Source organism: Diabrotica virgifera, chromosome 6, assembly GCF_917563875.1.
Source record: "Diabrotica virgifera virgifera chromosome 6, PGI_DIABVI_V3a".
Lineage (NCBI taxonomy): Eukaryota > Metazoa > Arthropoda > Insecta > Coleoptera > Chrysomelidae > Diabrotica > Diabrotica virgifera.
This window is the reverse complement of record NC_065448.1, coordinates 138,787,707-138,812,269: the sequence shown is the minus strand read 5'-3', so window position 1 is coordinate 138,812,269 and position 24,563 is coordinate 138,787,707. Positions and strand designations below refer to the sequence as shown.

At 33.1% G+C, this 24,563-nt stretch overlaps 1 protein-coding gene across 3 annotated transcripts in view; it reads right to left on the bottom strand.

Moving 5' to 3' along the window:
- Nucleotides 1-4,632: 4,632 nt before the first annotated feature.
- The window catches only part of LOC126886903 (acyl-CoA-binding domain-containing protein 5), a 115,114-nt gene continuing 95,183 nt past the window's right edge, over nucleotides 4,633-24,563 (bottom strand). For 2 of the 3 annotated variants that reach the window (XM_050654040.1, XM_050654041.1), the window contains exons 5-6: nucleotides 17,942-18,075; nucleotides 4,633-10,617 (exon numbers count right to left, since the gene is read on the bottom strand). In XM_050654040.1, coding sequence (XP_050509997.1) covers nucleotides 10,282-10,617; nucleotides 17,942-18,075 — 470 coding nt within the window. In that variant the 3' untranslated portion in view covers nucleotides 4,633-10,281. The remainder of the gene's footprint in view (nucleotides 10,618-17,941; nucleotides 18,076-24,563) is intronic. The other variant, XM_050654042.1, reaches the window with a different exon arrangement.

Here is a 24,563-nt window from a genome sequence, read left to right as displayed (position 1 = left end):
AAAGCTTTGTTTTAATTGTTAACAAAAGTTTTAGCATTAAAAATAAGCGAGTTACGCTCAAAATAAAGTTGGCCCTCTTTTTTTTTGTAAAAAATCCTGAAAATCTTGCCCTGTTTAGCTCCCCAAATGAAATTAATCGCTACCTCTTTACAAACAATTTACTTACCTATCTATTTTTATATGATCTGTCAGTCTCACAGGTTTAAAGTGTTTATTTTGAAAGGGTTATAATTGAGAATGCTTGAATGGGTCACTAATCACGAGTGTATGCAAATTTTGAACAGCCATATCTTAACCAATTTTTGTCTTACGGAGAAACAAAATGAAACTAGCATATTTATAATAGCAAAACCTACATTTTTTTACTCTTTAAGATTTTTCTTATCACTAATACTTTTTAAGTTATTTTGAAAAGTTTGAAATGTTTCAAAAATTTTTAGAAATTTTTTTTTTGCTATAAAACCAAATAATGTTTTCAAAAATAAGCACTTCAAACCAATCAAACTTACAGATCATATAAACAATACACATACAGTTAAAATAGATGGTAAAGCCAAACGATTAATTTCATTTAGGGTGCTAAATAGAGGGAGGCTTTCACGATTTTTTTTACCAAAAAAAAGGGGCCAACTTCTTCGTTCAGTGTAATTCGTTTATTTTTGATGCTGTAAACTTTTGTAAAAAACAAATAATAAGCTTTTTTTCGATACTTTAAAAATGTTAATAAGGTTTTCCCGAAAAACGCTTCTTTCTTCGGTGATTTCGCGTTGAATTATTCGATTTGGAATTAGACGAATAAGAACGTATTTTTCATGAGCTACAACTTTGCTTCTACTCAATTTGTAGAATTTACTGGTACACCATTTTTTTCGTTTTTTTTTATAGGCTACACTTTTGCTAAAAATATTTTTTTCGATAAAATATTTACTTTTGGAGTTATTTGGGAAAAACGGTCTGAAAACGTAGTTTTTTTGTCTAAAAATCAACATTTTACATCGCGGATAACTCGAAAACTATTGACTTACGTAAAAAACTTTATAGAACAAAAGGTGCTTAAAATGAGTCAATTTATTTATTTCCGGCCTCATTTTAAAAACGCGTTTTTCACCCCCCGAGAAAGGGTAAATGTCACCCCCAAGTAAAAGCAACCAACGGCACAAATTCAACTTTGAAGTGGAGGGTAAGTAGAACCTAAATCCAAATTTTCATGCAATTCGGAGGTGCCCCTGGAAATTACACTCCAAAACGGTCATTTATTGGGCTATAAAGGTGGTATTCTGTTTTCTCAAGTCGGCCGAAATTTCATTTAAAATTGAATAAAATTCTTATTTCGTCATTCGATAATACCTACTGAAAAAATTAGTTTCATCGTCACAGGGTCCTTTATACAGAGTAAAAAATCTCTTTCAGTTTTTCTTGTTTTTCAAATATTGTGCACCCATATTCTTAGCTGTTTATTGATCGAATGATACTCTTATTCATTCAAACATAAAGCAATGACAACCAAATCACTGTTTAAAAAATGTTTAAACATGTTAAACAAATGGATATGCAAAGAACAGTGTCTATTTACTGACTTCTGTCAAATTCAAAGATTCTTGATTGTGAGCGGACCTTGAGCGGAACATGACCTGCTGTGGTAGCTGTGGGAGCACGCCAAATAGAATTCTATTTTAGTGACGTCACGTTGCCTGGCAACCGTCGATTCTCCCATTATGAAATTCTATTTTGTGACGTCAGCACAAAATTTGGCGTGCTCTGGGCCCTGTGAGCGCCTAATGTGAATCGGCCTCAAACAACCATTCGAATATTTCAATGGGCAATTCATTTATAGACATAGAAAGATGATTTTTATGTATACTGGGTTTCACGAAAGTGTTAAACAAAAAAAATTGAGTTACTTGTTTCTGAACAAGACGGGATTAAAACGAAATCGAAAAGTTTTTTGAATCGTTACAGTGGGCGATTTAATTTTAAATAAGAACAATGCAATACCTCATTATTTTATTGAACAAAACATATTATATCTAATTAATTATAATCTTTTATAGAATAAAAGATGTTGAATTCACGGAAAATATCACTTGGTAGTTCAGAGTTCGATCCTAGATGGCCCTAGGAGTTTGAAACTTCAATACTCTGGGTATTGAGATTTTTGAAGAGGAAGAACTGACGAGATAGGGGAAAACTGGAAGAGAAGTGATTTAAGATACTGATGAAGAGTGGCCTAGCTCAGAAGAACAAATCAAATAGGCAGAGAGACACTATATCTCAAATGAGTATTCGGGCTAGCTTCAATACACTGAATATTGGCTTTGAGATATAAAAATAGAGAGATGGGATAATGAGATGATGGAAACAAGGAAAAAAATGAGAACTGTTAATACAACAATGGAAGGCAACTTGATAAGAACGCTGGAAATAGAGTGATATGAAAAGTACGACAAAGAGAGAACATGGGCGCCAACTCGGGCTTTCTGGGCCTAGAATTTGAAAAAGATTACTTTACTTTACCTTTAGCGAAAAAAACCTGCTTTCTGGGCCTGGAATTTGAAAAGCTCGAGATTTTTTTTTGAAGTAACGAACGAGAGGAAATAAATGACACTTGATACAATGACCTGAAATACAAAATATTTTAATTTATCTTGTCTTGCTATATTTATACTGATAATAGAGACTGAAATAGAAATCAACCTTACCAATAACAAATATATTGACAATAAATATGTAATATATAAACAATTTAATATACATATAAAGCAACAACAGAATAACAGTGGCAGTGGGTTGTGGAAAAATCGAACAGGACCTAGTAGCCACTTAACAAGCAAATAACCACTACCACTGTGCCAAGCAAAGGTATTAATATCACAATCAACTCACAAGTCCGTTAGAATAGCAAAAGGTCTTACAACTAAAAGTTAGTAATGTTACCTAAATGAACTTGACTAGAATGAGATACACGAAAAGAACATCTACGGTTGCCAAAAAATAAGTATCTCACCTAGCAAAAATAATAATTATATAAATGAGTTCGTCAGTACTCTTTATATCCTCTTTTGAAAAAAAAAACATATTAGACATATTCCCTATTTAAAAATCTCGACATAAATTTTAACAATCCTATTCCCTATAAAATTTTAATATACAATTATTTATAATGATTATTTACCAAGACCTGATTTTATTTATTTGAACAAAAGACTATTACTTATATTGAACAAAACAAAGACCTAAAACCCCTATCTATCAAGAAAAATATGTAGTTTACTTGATCATATGCATACGAATAAGTGTACACTGTAAGCAAATATATGTTAACCAAAAGTAAATAATGAAACATAGACAACTTATCTTTCACAGCACTATTTAAAAGAGTTGAAAGTCCATAGGAATGTCCTCTTGGCACCGTAAAACTAATTGGCTGCTGTTGTGGTAAGGCCTACGGAGAATCCTGGTTGCAGTCAAATCAGGTAATGGTCTTCTCAAAGGGCAACCTCTACGGGTAAACCGTAAGAAGAGTTGCTACCACAATATAAGTGGTATCTAGGTTACTAAGTAAGTACATATTCTAGTGACGGAATCTAAAATTTAAATTTTATCAAATTTAATTACATTCTTAATTACAATCTGTGTACCAGCACAGGTTCACCGTACTGGACCAAAACAAAAACATCAGGTTAGGTATATGTCATGTCAAAATTTCTGAAGCTACTTTCAATGCAAACATGACAGGGACATGCGCCTTAGATCCATGACAGAAGGCTGTCTGATATTCGTTAAAACTTTTTTATATATTACCTTATAAAAAAAAATTAGAGAAAAACCTAATGATAAGACATGAAATAAATTGGAATTAAAGTTTGACAATAGAAAAAACATGACCTTATTATGTTCTTTGCAAATGAATAAAGGATATTATGCTATACTTTGAAATTTAAATTATTTCTTAATCAAAATTAATAACTACGGATAACGAACGCAATATCTACGATGATGAATTGGACCTTCTGACGAAGAAATGATAAACATATAAATATATTACTTACTGAAACAAGCAGCACGCCGGCATTATACTTCCTTTATGTGGAAAAACCCAAAGATAAATGTAGTTTTGATTGAATAGCAATTCTAAAAATGGTCTTGGCTAATGTTCCTTGCTTTTAGTTATACATGTTTCATTCTTATCCCATATTTTCTGTTCCAAATCCGTCACTTAAAAGGTGAGAATGGATTCTCAAGATACGGCATGCTGACTTATCGAGTTATTCTTGACCAACTAAGGTTCGAATCAAGAAATCAATTCCGCTTCAATCCAACTAGGTTTTCGCGCGTGCGTAGAGAAATGTCGTTTGTAAATCGATCGCGGGCGTATCACAAGGAATTTCTTGAGGGATAATATTAATGCAATTTTAATTGAATCAATTTAATTAGTAGCGTAACCGCTACAAGTTATCGTCCCGCGCAAATTGGCGTTTCGTATCGTCTTACCCCTTTATTAGATTAGACAGCAGCTGTTCTATGTCCCATTATAACTGAAGCGTCCTGCATAAAATACGCTATTCAAACGGCATGGTTTACTGTCGCTACAGGTTTAATATTGGGAGAGGATATGGAAAAAGAATACAACTGTTGACAACACCAGAATAAAATGATGAAACTGATTAATAGCATTTTAAAACTTTTAATAAAAAAATTACGTTTTTTGACTAGTTTTCTTTGAAGTAATAAAAATCTGCCTAAACAATACAAAAATCATATGTTCGTTTGTATAATTTGGTTGTAGATTTTTTATAAAAGTAATGATAATGTTGGCAACATAAACATTATCCAACTGTTTTGAGTTCAAAATTAATATACTCGAAAGATTATTTTGTGCATGGTCGGATCAAAATACTATCAAGCACTTCCAATCGTTTATTTTAAACCAAAATAATATAAAACTTCATATATACATAACAATAAAAATATGACATTGTATAAGTTTACTTAAATATCACCAACAATAGAAAATAAAATAATCTTTACAACCTTTACATATCAATATGGATATTGGCTGAGACCACCTACAATTAAAAATCCCCTAAAATTGAACCAGCTTGATTATATTTAAGACATTACCGTTTAATTATGAAGAATTTAGATACCAGAATAATTTTTAACGTCCATTTGAGATGGTTTAGCTATAACCATAACATTTAAGAAACATTGACAAAATACTTACTACGTAGTGATACATTAACTGCCATAATATTGATATACCACTAAATACTTAAATTAGAGATGGGCTTTACTGGGTTTGATAATAATTACTTGATTTTATATTGAAAAATTTGCAGAATGTTTTTATACTTATGTGCAAAATCATACATAAGATTCTGTAAATATTTTATGTGGTCCGTCGGTTATTATGAAGTATCTTGTTAGAAATAAACCAAAATTAATCAACAAATTACTTACTTCATGTTTAAGATTCCATACTGAAGGCCGTTTTCACAGTACAATGCTTTAATGAAAGAAACTATCTTATTTTGTTACATTTGGAAACAAAATGATATAAAACCTAACAAAACGGAGATGGTTCCTTTAATTGGAACATTGTATTTTTAAAACCGCTTCTACAGAGCTTATTTTTTAAATAAAACTATCGGAGATAATCGATAGACCATATTCGGTGTGATGACCATTTTTTTCTGTATGTCTGAAACACTTACATAATATTTATTTCCATCGACTACAAGGTGTGGCGTGATGATGCAACAAACCAATAATATTACAGAAGAATACCATTACTATAATTATGTAAAAAGTAGAAGAAGAATAAAAAGATTTAGAGGCCGAAGAGCAAGCCGGCTTCCGTGCTGGCAGATCCACCACTGACCACCTATATTGTGTAACACAGTTAATAGACAAACAAATAGCCTACAATTAAGAATTTCATTTAGTGTACATATACTTAAAAAAAAAGCATCCGACACTGTGCCATAAAGTAAACTTTGGGAAGCCCTCGAAAAAACTAACATCAATCTGAAGCTCATTAAAGCTGTAAAAATCTATACTACCGCAATATACACTCGGATGCAAAATTAACCGGACACCTTAAAAATGGGTAATTTTTGATGTCTCGCAATTCCTAAACCTGTTGTCCGATTTGAGTGATTTTTTAATATGTTATAGCCTTATTCTTCAACAATATCGTTCCAATAATATTGTTGCTACAGTTGAGTCCGCGAGTCTTTACCCGTGCGTCATTAATACCTGGCGAGATAAAACACATACTTTTTATCTAGCATCATTCTCTTCCATGCATGAAACTCATGACAAACCAGCTGCCGTTTGTTATTAAGTAACAACACATGTTATTTTTATGAACCATCTAGACTCAGTGCATTGAAAAGAGATAGGTACAAAAAAAGACGATTCGGTATGTTTTCATATTTTAAGCACAATTTGTTTGACGTTTCTGATTTGTTTAATTTTGTGGCTGTCAGTCAGTTGAACTTTTTGCGGTTTTTGTCGAATTTTTGCGTTTTGAAGTTTCTTTACATTACACAAACAGTTGTTTTCACAACTAATTTTATATTGGGCTTTGAAATTTTAAGGTAAATAATTATATTTAGGCAATTAATATTTAAAACATACAAAGCTAACGTCATTCACACAGTAAAGAAATGACTGTGTTTAGATTTCCGTCACAGTGAATAAAATAACAAAAATAAAATATGTTATTGGATTTTTTTATAAATTGTTTATTTATTTATTAATCAATAATAATAAAAGAATTTATTAAGCTACTTCAAATGTAGCTGTAATTCTGCGCAAAAATTTTGAAGCAAAACTTACATTTGACATTCTATATATTTGATAACGTCAAATTTTATAATAAAACCCGTAATCGGAACAGTAGCCACTTTCTGTCAGTTGTTGTTGCGTGAAATAGATTTCCGACTTATTTCGTATGCTTTAAGTGATGACGCACGGGTAAAGACTCGCGGACTCAACTGTAAACAGGTAAATTTTCATTGTATACCGGGTGTACCAATGAAGCTGTGTTTTTTTCTAAAACTTCGCATCGCCTTGTGGAGTATTCTAACATTTACAAAATACTCAAATTTAAACCCAAATATAGCCTCATGTTTTCTCAACATTCTGTTTTTTGAGTCATTCGCTTATGTTGGACCGTTAAAAAGTTAGGTACTTTAACAGTTAGCCATGTTTTTTATCAAAACAGTGTGTTTTTAAATAAGCATGGCAAACTTTATGGAGTTATTCTACATGAAAAAATAATGACAGTTTGCTTTATAAACCTATGTCCGCAAATGCTTAATTTCTAAGATAGAGGGTGTTGAAATTTTTGTTATAAACTGACGATTTATTTATTGCTTTAAAACCGGTTGAGATATGCAAATGAAATTTGGTGGGTTTTAAGACGTAGTTATTATACAACTTTTGACATACAAGTTAGAATTTAATATTCACCATTGGCGCGCATACGGGTAATATGAGCTGTCATATCACCCGTATGCGCGCCAATGGTGAATATTAAATTCTTAGTTGTTTGTCAAAAAATGTGCAATATTTACGTCTTAAAACCCACCAAATTTCATTTGCATATCTCAACCGGTTTTAAAGCACTAAATAAATCATCAGTTTGTAAGAAAAATTTCAACACCCCCTATCTCAGAAACGAAGCATTTGCGGACATACCGTTTATAAAGCAAACTGTAATTATTTTTTCATGCAGAATTACCCTTTAAAGGTTGCCATACTTATTTAAAAAGACCCTATATTGATGAAAAACATGGCTAGTTGTTAAAGTACCTAACTTTTTTATGGTCCAATGTACGCGAATGAACCAAAAAGCAAAATTTTTGGAAAACATGAGGCTGTAGTTAGATTTCAATTTCAGTATTTTGTAAATGCTAGAATATTCCACAGGGTGATGCGAAGTTTAAGAAAAAAACACAATTTCATTGGTACACCTCGTATACAATGAAAATTTACCTGTTTAGCAACAATATTATTAAAACGGTATTGTCAAAGAATAAGGCTATAACATATTAAAAAATCACTTAAATCGGACAACAGGTTTATGAATTGCGAGACATCAAAAATTACCCATTTTTAAAGTGTCCGGTTAATTTTGCACCCGAGTGTATCAAAAGTTAAGCTCGGCAAGGAAATCTCGTCAGGATTGGAAGTGAATAAGGGTCTAAAACAGGGCTGATGTCTATCACCCACGCTATTTAAAATATATTTGGAGCAAGTTTTTAAATCCTGGAAAAGGAAATATAAAAATATGGGTAAACCGCTAAATGATAACATGCTATACACTCTATGTTTTGCGGATGATCAGATTCTCATGCCCCAGGATTATCACGATAATGAATATGACCCGCAAAATCATAGAAGAGTACCGGAGCTGGGGTTTAGAAGTGAACACCAAAAAACGGAATATATGTGCTTCGGAGGTATACAGCAGAATCTAGCGTTGGAAAATGAAATAACTATTAATCACTGTCAGGAATGTAAATACTTGGGGCTTAAAATTACACAAGATGGAACATTGGACAAGAATATCCAAGAAAGGTGCACACAAAAAAGGAAAGCTATCGCATTATTGAACACAATCCTATGGCATCAAAGTATTTCCAAAGAAAATAAGCATAACATGTAACGGCATTTTTAAGAGCATTATAACATATAGCAGCAAAGTTAAAGAAAAATCCGAAAATTTGATCAGAACAACTGAAATGGACTTCTGGAGACGAGCCACTGGTATATCAAGAAGAGATAAATTAGAAATACAAGAATATTAGAAATAATGGATGTAAAGCACACTATAATTGACGATATAAAAACAAGGCAACTAAGATGGTTTGGCCACGTGTACAACATATGGAAGACGAAAGACCCCAAGCAAGTACTGCGGTGGGCACCAAACGGACGGCGGAAAAGAGGAAGACCTAGGAAAAGCGGGATAAAGGGAATTCATAGGGAAATTAGAGAAAGAAGCTTGAACGAAGACATGTGTTATGATAGAGAACAATGGCGATTGGGATTGAGTGATAAAATGTTTGAGTGATACTGAATTATTTTCAGTGTTTTCAAAATGGCTCAGTAGCTTAAAATAGTTATTGTTCTGGTAGCCTTTTTCTTTCATCTGTTTTTGATTCTAACATTTGTTTGCTATCACTCATTACACTATTTCTATTTATTCGACCGCTCAAAATGAAAGTGTTTACAGAAAAACGTAATAGCATGTGCCGTTTATTCGTTTCTAAGTGTAGAAATATAGTGAAGCAACGCACCTCGCCAGGCATCATCGCATATTAAAAACAAATAGCGAGATGCCTGGCGAGGTGCGATCCTCTCCTATGTTAACTGCTATTGAAATGTATCGATTTGTTTCTTCGGCGATGTGCCTTGTGAGGTGACATGCGCCACTATATTTTTACACTAATATAAAAATCTTCCTTTAAAAAGAACAAAATTTCAAACTGTGGTAATTAAAAATTTACGTATCAATTTTGATATCATGATAAAAATAAAAGCAGTCATATCTAGTCATAAAAATAATTGATTATTTACAAGTAGTACTAGATACCAGATGCAAAAGAAACGTGAAACAGCAGTCAACAACTCGATGGAAAAATCTTCTTGACTCTGAACATCTCACTGTGTGATATCTAGCATAAGAGGCGAGCATCATATTTGGTCTTTTGAGCAGGATTTTGTTCCATAGAAGCAGATATTCTTGATAAAAAGTCCTCCAGAAATAAAATACTTCATCGCACCACTAAAATTTCTCTTGTATGTGCTTGTATGGTCTATTAAACATGAAAAGTATTTTTCAAGAAAGATAAAAATACCGAGGCAAAATATCTTTTAAATTGAATCTGAAGCGTCGTGAACATCACGCTGAAAAGAATATCTCTAGATATTCTTCTCAGCATGATATATATCTATCTATAAATAATAGTTACAATAAAGGCACAATTACTTTTATTTATACGATTATTTTTCACTAATATACGAAAAGAAAAAGTGTTTTGCAACATTAATCACGTTATATTATAGTTAGCTATAAAATTAAATGTATATTTTGTTTCCTTGGATGATTATTTATTTTTTGTCTATTAGTAGCAGGCCTTTTGTCAATGTTAAGTTCTTATAAATCGCTATCTTCGACCATCTACTTTGAAAAAACAATTTTATATTAAAAGACTAGTTTTGTCCTACAGTATCAGGTATCTAAACTTCACACTTGTTCAAATTTTCCTAAAGATTCCTTCGATACCAATATCGATTCATGATAAATGTGGCTATAAAAGGCCATGCTATGACAAAAGCTAAGAAATTGTTAGGGACTCCTGGAAATAATCTCTTTTGTCGTTTCGCTACCAACCTATTTGCATTTTCCAATGAATTAACTTTCTTCGATATATTTTCGATATCCGCTCGCAGGCTCTGTACAGCCAAAGATATTTCCTGTGACACGTCTACGTTTGTAGTGGATTTAATTTTTGATCTTGAAATATGTTGATTTTGTGGTGTTTGTATGTATCCGTTTGGAATACCATCGTGAGATATGTTCATTCTTGGGGGATCTGGATTCTAAAAATAATAACTTATTTAAGATAAATGTCTTAAAATTAATAAATAGATATTACAAATTAAAAATGGTCCAAAATCAAAACAAAAACTATTGCTCAGTTAAGCTGAGTCTCGTTGGTAACTTTCTATGGTGCAAGAACTATTACGTCATGTCATATAAAGCGCGCCTCAGGGCCGGCTCAACCCGGGGGTTTAAGGGATGCGAGGTACCCGAGCGCCAAGTCCAAGGAGCGCAAGCGCAAGAACACTTGCTAGGCTCAAGCTTGCGCTTCTTGTGCTTAAAAAACTACAAATAACAAAAGAATACAAGTGCACTTTCGGCATTTTTTTACAAAGGCATTAATGCTTACTAGACCTACGATATACAGATGAAATATGAAACTCATTTAGATTAAGAGCAAAATTCCGATTCTGCTGACAAAAGTATAATTGCCGTTTGCGGAGCTATGTATATAAAATCGCCGCATTAGTTGGTATTTTTTAAAGATAGCGGTAGAATCTTTTATGATGGCCGAAGTAAGTCTAAGTTTTTTACCTTTACTGATACTAGCAGACAATGATTAGTAAATTATGTTAGAATTTTTGAAATTAATAAATATTGATTTAGATGTTTTACTAGGCCAAGGGTATGATAATGGGGGAAATATGAGAAAAAAGCATATTGGCCTTCAGAAACAAATTAAGACATGAATCCTCGTACGTTTTAAGGCCATGGGTACATAATTCGCAAATATTTTACGGCTATCCCTACTTTTTCTGTCTTTACACGGCAAATTACGTGTAGTAAAATTCACACTGGTATGGATATGTAAACATTACTAGAATGTCATTCTACTTGAAAATGTCATCATTAACTTAAAGAGATGGCTTTTGAATGTTCTTGGATAACTGTTATTTGTACAATTGCAAATTATTAATTCAGTTAATAAATGTGATAATTTTTTCATTGACTATGTATTCAGTGATTGTAATAATTTATATGTACAACAAAAACTAATACTCAATCGAGAAAAGAGGAAAAGTGTTAAAGTGATTTTTTAATAATATATTGTTACTATGGAACGCTTACAATTTTGAACATATCTAACAACAAAATACTTGGATCACAGAATATATTATCCTGATGTATTCTCTGCTTGGATCTTCCACAAATAATAAACAATAAATAACTTTTTATTAAGTTCACGTCTTTAATCAATTATTTATCAAATACACTATATATCAATATTATTTATCAACAACTCAAAATATTCCCGATGCCATGTCAAATATTTAAAATTGTCACTGATTGTCAATGTCTGACTGACAATATGCTGACAATATTCTATTCGACTGAGTGCGTTGTAAGACAAAGATAGATTTGGAAAATATTACCACGGACATGGTGTCCATTTTTTTCGAATCCTGAAAAAACTAATATATACTTTTAAAAAATTTAAACGCAGAATGAAAGACTAAATTATTACCGAGGGCCGAAAGTCCCTTAGAATAAATAAAAAGTTTATTTTGAATGAGATATTTGAAATTAAAAAGCACACTAAATTTTCTCTTAGTTTTTCACTTCTGTAACTTATTAAAATAAACATTATAGAAGTTCTCAGGGACTTTCGGCCCTCACTAATAACGTAATATTTCATTCTGCGTTTAAATTTTTCAAAAATACTTGTTAGTTTTCTTATTTGAATAGCATTGCAGCCGAAAATACGTACCCATCCTCTTAATAAATGAGGAACATAAGGAACATTATATGTTTCTCGTGCGGCTCACAGCCTTAATTTAGTGTTAAATCATGCAGCTAAATGTTCATTGGAATTAACATTTTTTTTTTTGAATTGTTCAAGAAATTTATGTTATTTTTTTCGCATTAACATTACGGGGGAATGTCATAATGAGTAAGATTTATTCATTATGACATTATTTAAGATACCTTTACATTAAAAGCTCCTTTCAAATACGCGATGGGAGAGTAGAATTGGCTCACTAAAATACTTCGTTTTAATATGGGGAAAAGTTATGATGCATCGTACTCAATTTTTGACAATATGTAACAAGAAAATCACACAGGAAACATCGCAAACTCATTAGTGACGAAAAAGAAAAGAACTTTATAGGTCTGGATCCCGCGTATGAAAAAAAAAGTTGATTAATAGCAAGCTGAAAATTTGTTAATAGCTTAAGGGTGTCTAATCGGACAAACTTTAATATATGGGAACACTGGAACAGGGGAAGTTTTAATTGTGGAACAGGTTAAAAATTTGGAACGGTCAAACCACGAAAACGCACATGTATTTTGTCCGACAGAACAGACTTAAACTCTTCGAACAGAGATTAAACCCTCATGCAAAAATCAGACTGCTATTTATCACCAAATGGGCGTTTTAATGAGTGGAACATGTAGAATATGTCAAATGACAGGAATTGTGACAGCTGATAAATAGCAGTCTGATTTTTGCATGAGAGTTTAGTCTCTGTTCGGAGAGTTTAAGTTTGTTCTGTCGGACAAAATAAATGTGCCGTCTTCGTGGTGTGACCGTTTCAAATTTTTAACCTGTTCCACAATTAAAACTGCCCCTGTTCCAGTGTTCCCATATATCAAAGTTTATCCGACTAGACACCCTTAAGCTATTAACAAATTTTCAGCTTGCTATTAATCAACTTTTTTTTCATACGCGCGATCCAGACCTATATTAAGTTTATCGGCTCTATCGTGACATGGTATAATATTTTAGCAAAGGTTAATATTATCAACAAAACTTTGCAAACAAACGATATTATTATTTCGGAAGCTGTCAAGATGCTTGATCAAGTGAGTAAAGATTTAGCCAACAACCGCACTGACACTGCGTTTGAGCAGATATTAATTGACTCAGTATCAATTCTGAAACTGTTCGTCCAAGTCACCGAAAAAGACATTTCAATTACGAGGCGGTTATTGGACATTGCAATAAATCAAACAGCAAATGTGAAGGTTGAGGGTAGGCTAACAGAAGAAATTCAAATCCGTCGAGGAGTCCGACAGGGATGTATCTTATCGCCACTTTCAGTTAATCTGTATAGTGAAGCCATCTGTCAACAAGCACTCGCGGAAGAAGATGTTGGTCTGATAATAAATAGTGAGACGATCAAAAATATCAGGTATGCTGACGATACGGTTCTCCTATCGGGAACGCTAGTAGAACTACAACATCTCGTTCAAAGTCTGAACATACAGTATGGTGCAAACGAAAGGAATAAATTTGTTATTTCGTAAACCGGCGACTTCAAGGAAAAATCCCGAAATAGGTAGATTTTTATTTTTAAATTGATATTTTGGAATATATATCATACTAGTGGCGTCATCCATCTGGGCGTGATGACGCAATCGACGATTTTTTTTAAATGGGAATAGGGGTCGTGTGCTAGCTCATTTGAAAGGCTATTTAATTCTCTATTCAGCGATATAAATATTTACATAATTATTTATATAGGGTGTCCAAAAAAAAATAAATTATTTGACAAAAAAAAAGAAGAATGTATGTAATTTATTGAATTCAAAATAAGTTTTACTGTTACCCGAAAACACCAAAAAATGTATATTTCACACATAAACATTGCTTTTCGATTAAATTCAATGTTCATTGTTCAAGCCAGCTCCCGCCAGCCACCTACCGTGAAATAAATTTATTTTTGTTTATATAAATGGTTATTTGTGAAATAAACATTTTTTTCTGATTTATGACAGAAGTAAAATCAATTTTCAATTAAATAAATTACATACATTCTTTCTTTTTCTTTGTCAAATAATTTAATTTAATAATTTTTGTTTGGACACCCTGTATAAATAATTATGTAAATGTTTATATTGCTGAATAGAGAATTTAATAACCTTTCAAATTAGCTAGCACACGACCCCTATTCTCATTTAAAAAATACCTCGATTACGTCATAACGCCCAGATTGATGACGTCACTAGTATGCCATATATGATAAAATATAATTTAAAAATAAAAATCGACCTGTTTCAGGATTTTTTCTTGAAATCGCCGGTTTAAGAAATAACAAATTTATTCCTTTCATTTGCACCATACTGTATACTAAATTTATGATAATAGCGAAATCAAAGAACATCAGAGCTAATCTTGTAATAGACAATACAACGATTGAGCGTCTGTCCTGTTATAAATATCTATATAGGTGCTTGGATCACAGACGATACTAATCAAACAAAAGAGATTAAATGCAGAATAGAAATTACTAGATCAGTCTTTAATAGTAATATGTAGAAGACATAAATGGATGGGTGACAAACCGGAAACAGGAGTGGAACGAACACATTAGTAGAATGGCAGAGGATAGGACAGCGTACGACAGCGACTCGTACGAATAGCACGAGATAAGTCACCAAATGGACGAAGAAGTATTGGCAGTAGTACAATCATTCAAATCATGTTTCTTTACAATCATATTTAAACCCATTATACAACTCCGACTGCGTTAAGGTTTACATAAACACATTCAAACTGCCATAGATATGGTAGTAACAAAATTTTCAGAAGATTCTGAAGATGCAGAGTCACCTGAAAATCCCAGCAAACGTAGCCAATGTAAAAGCAGTCGATCACCCGACATAAAATTAATATAGAAATGCGATAAATGCAGACATTTTGTCTGAAAAGAACGTTCAAATATAAAAAAAAGTGTTTGTTATACCTTGGCGACCTAAATTAGTGTATATTTTCAAATTTCTTTAGCTCTATATACACTGATGAGCGCGCTAATAACCGGCAAAATAACGCAAAAGATGGAAAACATATTACATTGTGAAGTAAAAAGAAATGAAACTAGTAGAGGTGGAAATTATCGATATAAACGTATAGATTAACATTACACTACATCGTTTCCCACCTTTAGACGTCTGTGACAGGATTATTTTATAAACTTTTCCTGTCACAGTGACAGTTGTCATACTCCTCCGATACGTCTAAAGGTGGGAAACTATGTAATCTTAATTTATACGTTTATACTCATAATTTCCACCTCCAGTAGTTTCGTCTCTTTTTATTCCATAATGTATTATGTTTTCCATTTTTTGCGTTATTTTGCCGGTTATTAGCGCGCCCATCACTGTATGTATACTATTTCTTTAGTCGGCCATTTGAAGGTTAACGTCAATGGTATCCCCTTTGTGTCGGGAGTCTAGTTGGGAGAGAATATATAAATATAATCTACAGCTATGTTAAAAGTAATGGACGCAGATGACACAGCGATAGCGGCCAAACACAGAAACGTAGACATAGCAGTGACCAACCTGCAAACAGCGTTAGAAGACATCGAGGAATGGAGTATAAAGTGGAAGATAGCCATCAACTCCGAGAAAACGCAAGCGGTGTTATACAAGAAAGGTAGACAACAGCCAGAAGAACAACTGACGGTGCGGAACACCCCCATCGAGTGGAAAGACGAAGCCAAATACCTAGGAGTCATCATGGACAAAGGACTAACCTTCAAGAAACACGTAGAAGCCACAGTCCAAAAAAACAACATGACAAGAGCAACATTAAGAGGACTCACAGGAAAGAAAAGTAAACTAAGACTGAAAACTAAAATAAGGCTTATAAATAGTATAATACTTCCGATACTAACGTACGCATCTCTCGCATGGGGACCCGTGTGTGATACAAAAAAAAAGAAGATACAGGCGGTCCACAATAATAGCCTAAGAGAAGCAGCCAAAGTCCCAAAATACGTAGCCGAACGATTCCTCTTCAGAGAATTACAGCAAGTTAGAGTCACGGAGATGATGACAGACAAGGCCAGGGAAAAATTTGCAGAACTGGAGCACCATCCAAGCCCAATACTGCGAGAGATGCTAAGGTACGACGCTTTCCACCGGTGGAAGCACAAACGTCCTAAACAACAAATAGTGTAAAGTGGGATAAAACAAGAAAAATAAGTGATAACAGTGAACGGTTCGTAGCTCGAAAACAACAAGTGCCGAAGAAAAACGTAACACAAACGTAGGTCCAGTACCACGATCACCTTAAGGTAAGACAAATATAAAAAATATCTAAAAAAGGCGTAAGCCACCAAAAAAATCATAAAAAAACAAAAAAATCACAAAATTCTTGAGTTCCAAGCCATTGGACTGAGCTCAGTGGGGCTTGGTACAATGACTTGGGGCCCAAGCAAGCAATTTTAGTTCCGCGGATAAGTAATTAAGAAGATAAAGGCATAGAGCGCTTCACGCTGGCCTAAGTTTTTTGCATTCGATTAGGGTACCACATGGAATCTTATTACCCAGGATTCCATAGTGAAGAGCATTTGGCTACGATAGTTGCGCCCCCATCGCGCATCAGCGTGCTATGGGGGGAAAGGGATCGCCTGGGGCATTGGAGCGAGGTGGGGTGATCCCTGTTTTTACTCGGGTCAAAACACCTCGCCCCAATGAATTGTTACACCCGAATGTACTTTTTCGATAGGGTGGACATCTCCCACAGGTCGGGTTGAATCAAATTGCTTGCTTGCTTGCTTAAAAGTAACGGAGAAAGCATGCATCTCTGTCGGACTCCAGTAAGTATGTTAAATTCGTCAATGTTGATCCCATTGTCTGTCGCCCTGTATGTCGCTTTGTACAGTGACTATATATTGGAAATTATTTTATCCGAGATGTTTCTTAGCTCTAAAATTTTTCATATAACAGCATGAGATAAGCTGTCAAAAACACGCTCCTCGAAATTGACCAAAACCATGTATGGGGGTGTGTTACATTCAACCGATTGTGGCATTACCTTCACATTACAAACCTCCTACAGGATTCTGGTCTAAAGCCTGCTTGATTAGCTCGAATTTCAACTGTGTTAATCTTTTTAGTATTATGGTCGTGAAAATTGTATTTATGACGATAAGCAAGGTTATTCCTCTTTAATTTTTGCACAGTGCGAGGTTGACCTCTTTTGGAAGCTTGATAAGGTTACCTTTTTTTCAACCCGCTGAAATGCGGTTGTTTCCCACACCTCTCGGATTATGAGCAAAAGTTCAGCAGTTAGATGCGGATCAGTTTTTAGTATTTCGTGGAGTTATATTATTTGTTTCTAAATTAATCCCTTGTAAATATGCATCTGTATTACTATCATTGCCCGATTCAGATATTTGTTGATGTTTATCGAATTGTTCATTTTATTGTCGATAATTGACCTTTTTAGTGTTGATTACTTAAATATATTTGAAATTTAAAGGTATTCAAAATAATCAAATGAAGCGATATCTACGTTTTTAAATTGATTATGGACCTGTTATAAATTACAGCGTAACATATATATAAAACAAAACACAATGATCAACTTACAAATACCTCTATCGTGTCAATATATTCATCATCACTGTGATCTGAGTCATCTGGAGTACTGGGAGCAACAGACGGAGTTGATCCTACACTGGGACTTTTAGAACCAAACCTAATTGGAGAACCTTCTCTTGATGCTGCGAAAATAAAACTTATTTAATCCTAGTATAACTACTTTTAATTGAATAGACACATATTAAATATAAATACACATTATCTCTATGAGCAGTTCTAGTTATATCGCGGTCACCTAAGTAAGTGACGTATCTCAATGAGTAGTACCGTAATTATATTGTACACATAATTTTTTAATAAAAAAAATGGGAAAAGTTTCAAGGTTATTTTGTTCGGGAAAACTGAAAGTAGAAATAGTGCCTTCGTTGCATCTCCCAACTTCACAGAAACAATTAAGGGGGTAGGCGCAAAATCTTGGTCCAATGCTATTTAAGCGCATTGATTTTTTCGACTCCTGAGAAAATTAATAAGCATTTTTAAAAAATTTAAACACTGAATGAAAGATTACATTATTACCGAGGGCCGAAAGTTCCTGAAAACTTCTATGTTTATTTTAATATGTTACAGGAGTAAAAAAAAAGAGAAAATTTAGTGTGACTTTTAATTTGAAATGTTTCATTCACAAGAAACTTTTTTTTTATTCTAAGGGACTTTCGGCCCTCAGTAATATATCTTTCTGCGTTTAAATTTGTCAAAATTATTTATTAGTTTTCTTAGGATTCGAAAGAAAATGAATGCATTTAAATATCATTGGATTTTGCCCCTATCCCCTTAAGGGTATAGGCGCAAAATGTCGCCTGTCAAAATGTTCAATGTGTTCTAAATGTATTATTTTTTTTTCGAATCTTGAGAAAACAAATAAGTATTTTTGAAAAATTTTAACGCAAAATGAAAGATTACATCATTACCGAGGGTAGAAAGTCCCTGGCAACTTCTACAATGTTTGTAAGCCTTGTGGTGACACTGACATTGGCAATTTGTCATTACAGTGGAACCTCGTTAACTCGGATTAATTGGGACCGCGGCCGATCCGGTTTATCGAAAATCCGGGTTAGCCGGAGAATATGGTAAAAATTAATAAAATACGGTACTCTTACAGATAAACTTAATAATTATAATTGCCAAAAAAATGAAATACTTATGTCCAGTACATCTCAATTACGTATAATTGTATACATTATTGTTTATTTCTTGGTAAAAAAACTCAGTCAAAGTGAAAACATTTTCGGGGTTCGACTGTATTTTCATATAAATGAATTTGCTTTAATTTTAAAAGTTCAAAAGAATATTTAAGTTTTTATAATATGATTTGTAAAGCATGAACAGTCGATTTTTTGTTTTTAGGTTAGTATTTCATAAGTTGATATTTATGTAAACATTAAATAAACTTTGTTTTTAGGCTAGAATCACATTGTGTTGTGCTTTAAGAAAAATCCAATCTTATATGTTTATTTTAATAAGTTACAGGGGTGAAAAAAAGAGAGATTTTAGTGTGATTTTTTAAATTCAAATATCTCGTTTAAAAGAAACGTTTTATTTATTCTAAGGGACTTTCTACCATCGGTAATGATGTAATCTTTCATTCTGCGTTTAAATTTTTCAAAAATATTTATTACTTTCTTCAGGATTCAGAAAAAATGAAAACATTAGCACATTGAACATTTTAGGAGACAGTTTGCGCCTATACGCTCTGAGCTTCGCTGGTGTCGCTCCTAGCGGACTACTAATTCAACTTTCACCGGTAGCATCTAAACATTCCGTATATGTATTTGGACCATAGGAGTTTTCTATTGGTTCGTTGCAGCACGCGGTAATATTTTAACCAATAGGCGGCGAGCTTCCAAATGCATATACGGAATGTTAGTCGGTCCCAAATTCATATACGGAATGTCAAATTATATAGTACACCGAAAAAGATAAGTTTTTCTTAGAGTCTTTTAAAAGGAGATTGATTTTAAAATACTTGTTACTGTATGTTGTTCTGAAGCTATTTCCTTGTGGCATTTTTATAATTACGTATTTTTTATGGGAAATAAGCCACAGTTTTACTAAAAAATGAATTTATTAACGTTTCGAAGCCCAAATCGGGTTTCGTTGTCAAAATACAAAATACTATTAAAATAAAACAAACATGTTGTTGCTAAGTAAAAAAATTCTTCTAATAATTTATTTAATCTGACTCATTTATATTGGCAATTCAGACGTATATTATACATTGATTTCATGTAATCGAATGAACTATCTTTTAGTAAAGTCGTCCCAGGAACGCAACTCATAAATATTGGCGATATCATTTTAAAGTCTTCTACTTTAAAATGTATAATATACGTCTGAATTGCCAATATAAATGAGTCAGATTAAATAAATTATTAGAAGAATTTTTTTACTTAGCAACAACATGTTTGTTTTATTTTAATAGTATTTTGTATTTTGACAACGAAATCCGATTTGGGCTTCGAAACGTTAATAAATTCATTTTTTAGTAAAATTGTGGCTTATTTCCCATAAAAAATACGTAACTTGTTACTGTATTATTAAATAAAAATAAAACAATTATAGTATTTTTTTTTCGTATGTGTAGCTCTCCAGCTTGAAAAATAAATACTTTTGTATTCATTTAGCCATTTATTCATGTCTTCTTCATTTCTAATGTCGACTCGGTACTTATTTTCATTGATTACAATGTATTTAAAACTTTTTGGCAAATCCATTATGTAAATATACAATATTTTTTTTTTATTTAAACAAATAAACCCGCATCAACCACTAAGGGTTATTAGCGGGGGGACATACACAAACAGTAAGATACATATTATTATATAAAAATGCTTTACAATCTGGTGTATTGTTTAGTCATTTTGAGATAATTTAACAAGGAGTTTAGGTTTGAAGTCAGTACACTTTTAATATTGTCACTAAGAGCACACGCGATCCTTTCTTTCTGGTACACTGGACACTCGATAATTATATGTTTCACTGTCAGTTGCGTGTTGCAATTGGTACACATCGGAGCGGCCTCCTTGTTGAAGATATGCTTGTGTGTTAGTAACGTATGTCCTATTCGGAGTCGGTTGATGATGACTTGGTCTTTTCTATTACTTGGTAACATGAGTTTAGTTCCTACTTGACTTAGGCATTCTTTTAGTTTGTTGTTAGTCTGATCCCAAGTAGTTTGCCACGTTCTGTGGACATGACCTTTGATATTTACTTTGTGATCAGTCCAAGGTATTTGATCTGTGATAGAAATACTTTGGTCGGTAGTTGCATTGCTTGCTAGAGAGTCCACTTCCTCGTTGCCAATTATTCCCATATGGGAAGGTACCCAGATGAAGAAAATATCTTTCTGTTGATTCTGTAGATAAGATAATTCTTCTTTGATTTTGAGAAGAATAGCGTGAGTTGTATACAGCTGTTTTATCCCAAGTAATGCGCTCATTGAATCGGTGATAATCACAAATTTGCTTTCATGGATAGAACCACATTTTTTCATTGCCTGGTGAATTGCTGTAAGTTCTCCGGTATATATACAACAATTTGTTGGGATTCGTACGGTAGACTTGATGTTTCCGCAGATATAAGCTGCAGCATGTCCTTCATCACATTTGGAAGCATCAGTGAAGATTCGATGAGTTGTTGGGTATTTGGAAATTAAATTTTTAAAAGCTTGCTGGATAAGGAAAGGATGTGTGGAATGTTTAGGGAGATCTTTTAGAGACATATCTATTTTTGGAGGTTTGATCATCCAGGGAGGAAAATTTACATGAATGGGTATAGTGAGACTGAACTGTTCTAAATTAAAACCAATACGTTTTGTTCGCTCAGGAAATGGTAGCATATTTCTTGCAATGTTTTCGTAATGATCAGAAGATATATTTGTTCTGTAGAATATTGTTGAGTAGGTTACGTTGCTTTTGTTTGCTGAAATTCTGGCAACGTAATTCAGTGATAGAAGTTGCCTTCGTTGGCTTAAAGGGAGTTCATTAGCCAGAACTTGTAAACTACTTACTGGACTAGTTCTTGTGGCACCTAAAACCAATCTCAAGCACGTATTTTGAATGTAGTCAAGTTTTTTTAAAGATGTTTTGTTAGCAGTATCGTAGCATAAACAGCCGTAGTCTAATTTACTTCTTATTAATGATCTATATAGATTAAGTAAAGTTGTATCAGCCCCCCAAGAGGTATTTGACAGCATTTTTAGTAGGTTAATTCTGGATTGGCAAGAACGTTGCAGATTCGTTACGTGGTTTTTCCATTTTAAGTCACGTTCAAAAGAAAGTCCTAAGAAATTTATTTCTTCTGACTGCTTCAGCATAACTCCGTTAAGTGTTAATTGAATATTAGGATAGTCTTTCCTTTTGCTAAAAATTAAATAACGGGTTTTTTCGCCAGAAAATATAAAACCCGTGTTTTGCGACCAGTTTTCAATTGTATGTAAGGCCGTTTGCAATATATGTGATCCCAGAGTTACATTATTTGTTTTTAGATAAATGACTAAGTCGTCTGCATATAGGCTAGTAAATACAGGCAGCTTTATTTGATGTATAATACTATTTATTGCAATCAGAAAGAGTGTAGGACTTAGAGTAGATCCTTGTGGAGTGCCATTTTGCAGTACTCGTCTGGAAGATGTGAATCCATTGGCTCTAACTCGAAAAGTTCGTGTTTCTAGAAAATTTTTAATAAACGACAACATATGCCCTTGGACATTCCATTCTTGAAGTGTTTTTAGTATAAGATGTCTCCATGTTGTGTCAAAAGCTTTTCTTATGTCAAAAAATACGGCAATAAGTTTTTGATTGTGCAGAAAAGATTCATGTACAGCTGATTCAAGGGTTATTAGATTGTCTGTTGTGGATCTACCCGTACGAAATCCACTTTGTCTGATACTTATTAGGTTATTGTTTTCGAGATACCATTTAAGACGATAATTAAGGATTTTTTCTAAAAGTTTGCAGGTACAGCAAGTAAGTGAGATTGGACGATAGGAATTTGGATCGTCTTTTGGTTTATTATATTTAAGGATTGGAATTATAGTTGCTTGCGACCATAGATCAGGAAAGTCGTGCTGAATGAAAATATTATTAAAAATATCAACTAATATTAGTTTTGCATTTAGAGGAAGATTTCGTAAGAAAAGAGGGTGGATATCATCAGGTCCTGGCGTCGAATTTTTTGCGCTTAAACAAAATTCTAATTCTTGAAGACTTATGGGTTTGTTTATTGGATTGTCGCTCTCGGTGATTTGTATATTTGACGATTCCATTAGATTTTTATATTCTAAAAAAGATATGCTATAGTTGGAATCACTAGAATTAAGTTCATATATATCTGCTAGTATTTCTGGAATAGCTACCTTGTTTGAATGCATTTGGTTATTGTATGATAGCGTATCTATTCCTCGGAAGTATTTTGTTCCTTTTATTCTGCGTACTTTGTTCCATATGTCGCCTATGGTAGTGGAAGGATTTATTGAAGCCACATACTTTTTCCAACTGTCTCGTTTTCCTTTCTTGATCAATTGTCTGCTTTTTGCTCTGAGATTTTTAAAAATTATAAGGTTATCGCTAGTTTTATGTTTCTTATAAACGTTGAAAGCGTGTTTAGACAAAGTAAGTGCTTGCGCAATTTCGTTATTCCACCAAGGAACTGGCTGCCTTTTACTAGATTTTGTTTCTCCCACTGCGATTGTTGCTGCAGAAATAATAATATTATTAAATAGTTCCAGATTTTCGTTTGCGGTATTGGTTAAATTAAAGTTGTTTGTTTGTCCTTCTATAAGTGTTCGATACAAATCCCAGTCAGCTGACTTTATTTTCCATGTTTGGTGAATTGGAAAAGTCAATATATCATTAGTATCTATGTTTATTGTGATAGGGAAATGATCACTATCATACAAATACCCCAATGTGTCCCAGTATAATAAAGTAGCTAGCGACGGACTGCATAAAGAGAGATCTATAGCTGAAAATGTACCATTGTATGAATTTAACCTAGTAGATTTGCCAGTGTTCAGTAACACTAAATTTAAATTGTCGATGAGATTGTTTAAGAGATTACCACATTTGTCGGTTTTGTTACTTCCCCAGGTACTGTTGTGACAGTTAAAATCGCCTAATATTATTTTTGGGTGTGGAATTTGGTTTAAAACATTGCTTAGTTCAGTTATATCTAAATCAGTAGGATGAGGTAAGTATACGTTGCAAATATTAATTTTCATTTTGTGGGTGACTGACACTGCAACTATTTCCAGGTTTGTTTGCAGTTGTATTTCGGTTGACTCTATGTCATCCCTTACGAAAATTGCTGTTCCGCCGCTTGAATGATCTGTAACTCGCTTTCTTAGAAAAGGAACATAATTTTTTAATGTTACATTTTGATGTTTGAAATGGGTTTCTTCTATGCATATGACTAAAGGAAGATAATCGTTCATAAGAAGCTTGATGGATTCTATATGGGTAAAATAACCATTGAGGTTCCACTGTAATATGAATGTATTATTGGCCATTTTAACTATTTACTTGAGAACTTGATTCGTAGTCAGTTTCGTCAGTAGAAGAAAGACTGCTTAGAAGTAGTTTCTTCTTCAATCTGGTAATATTGTTTTTTAAAC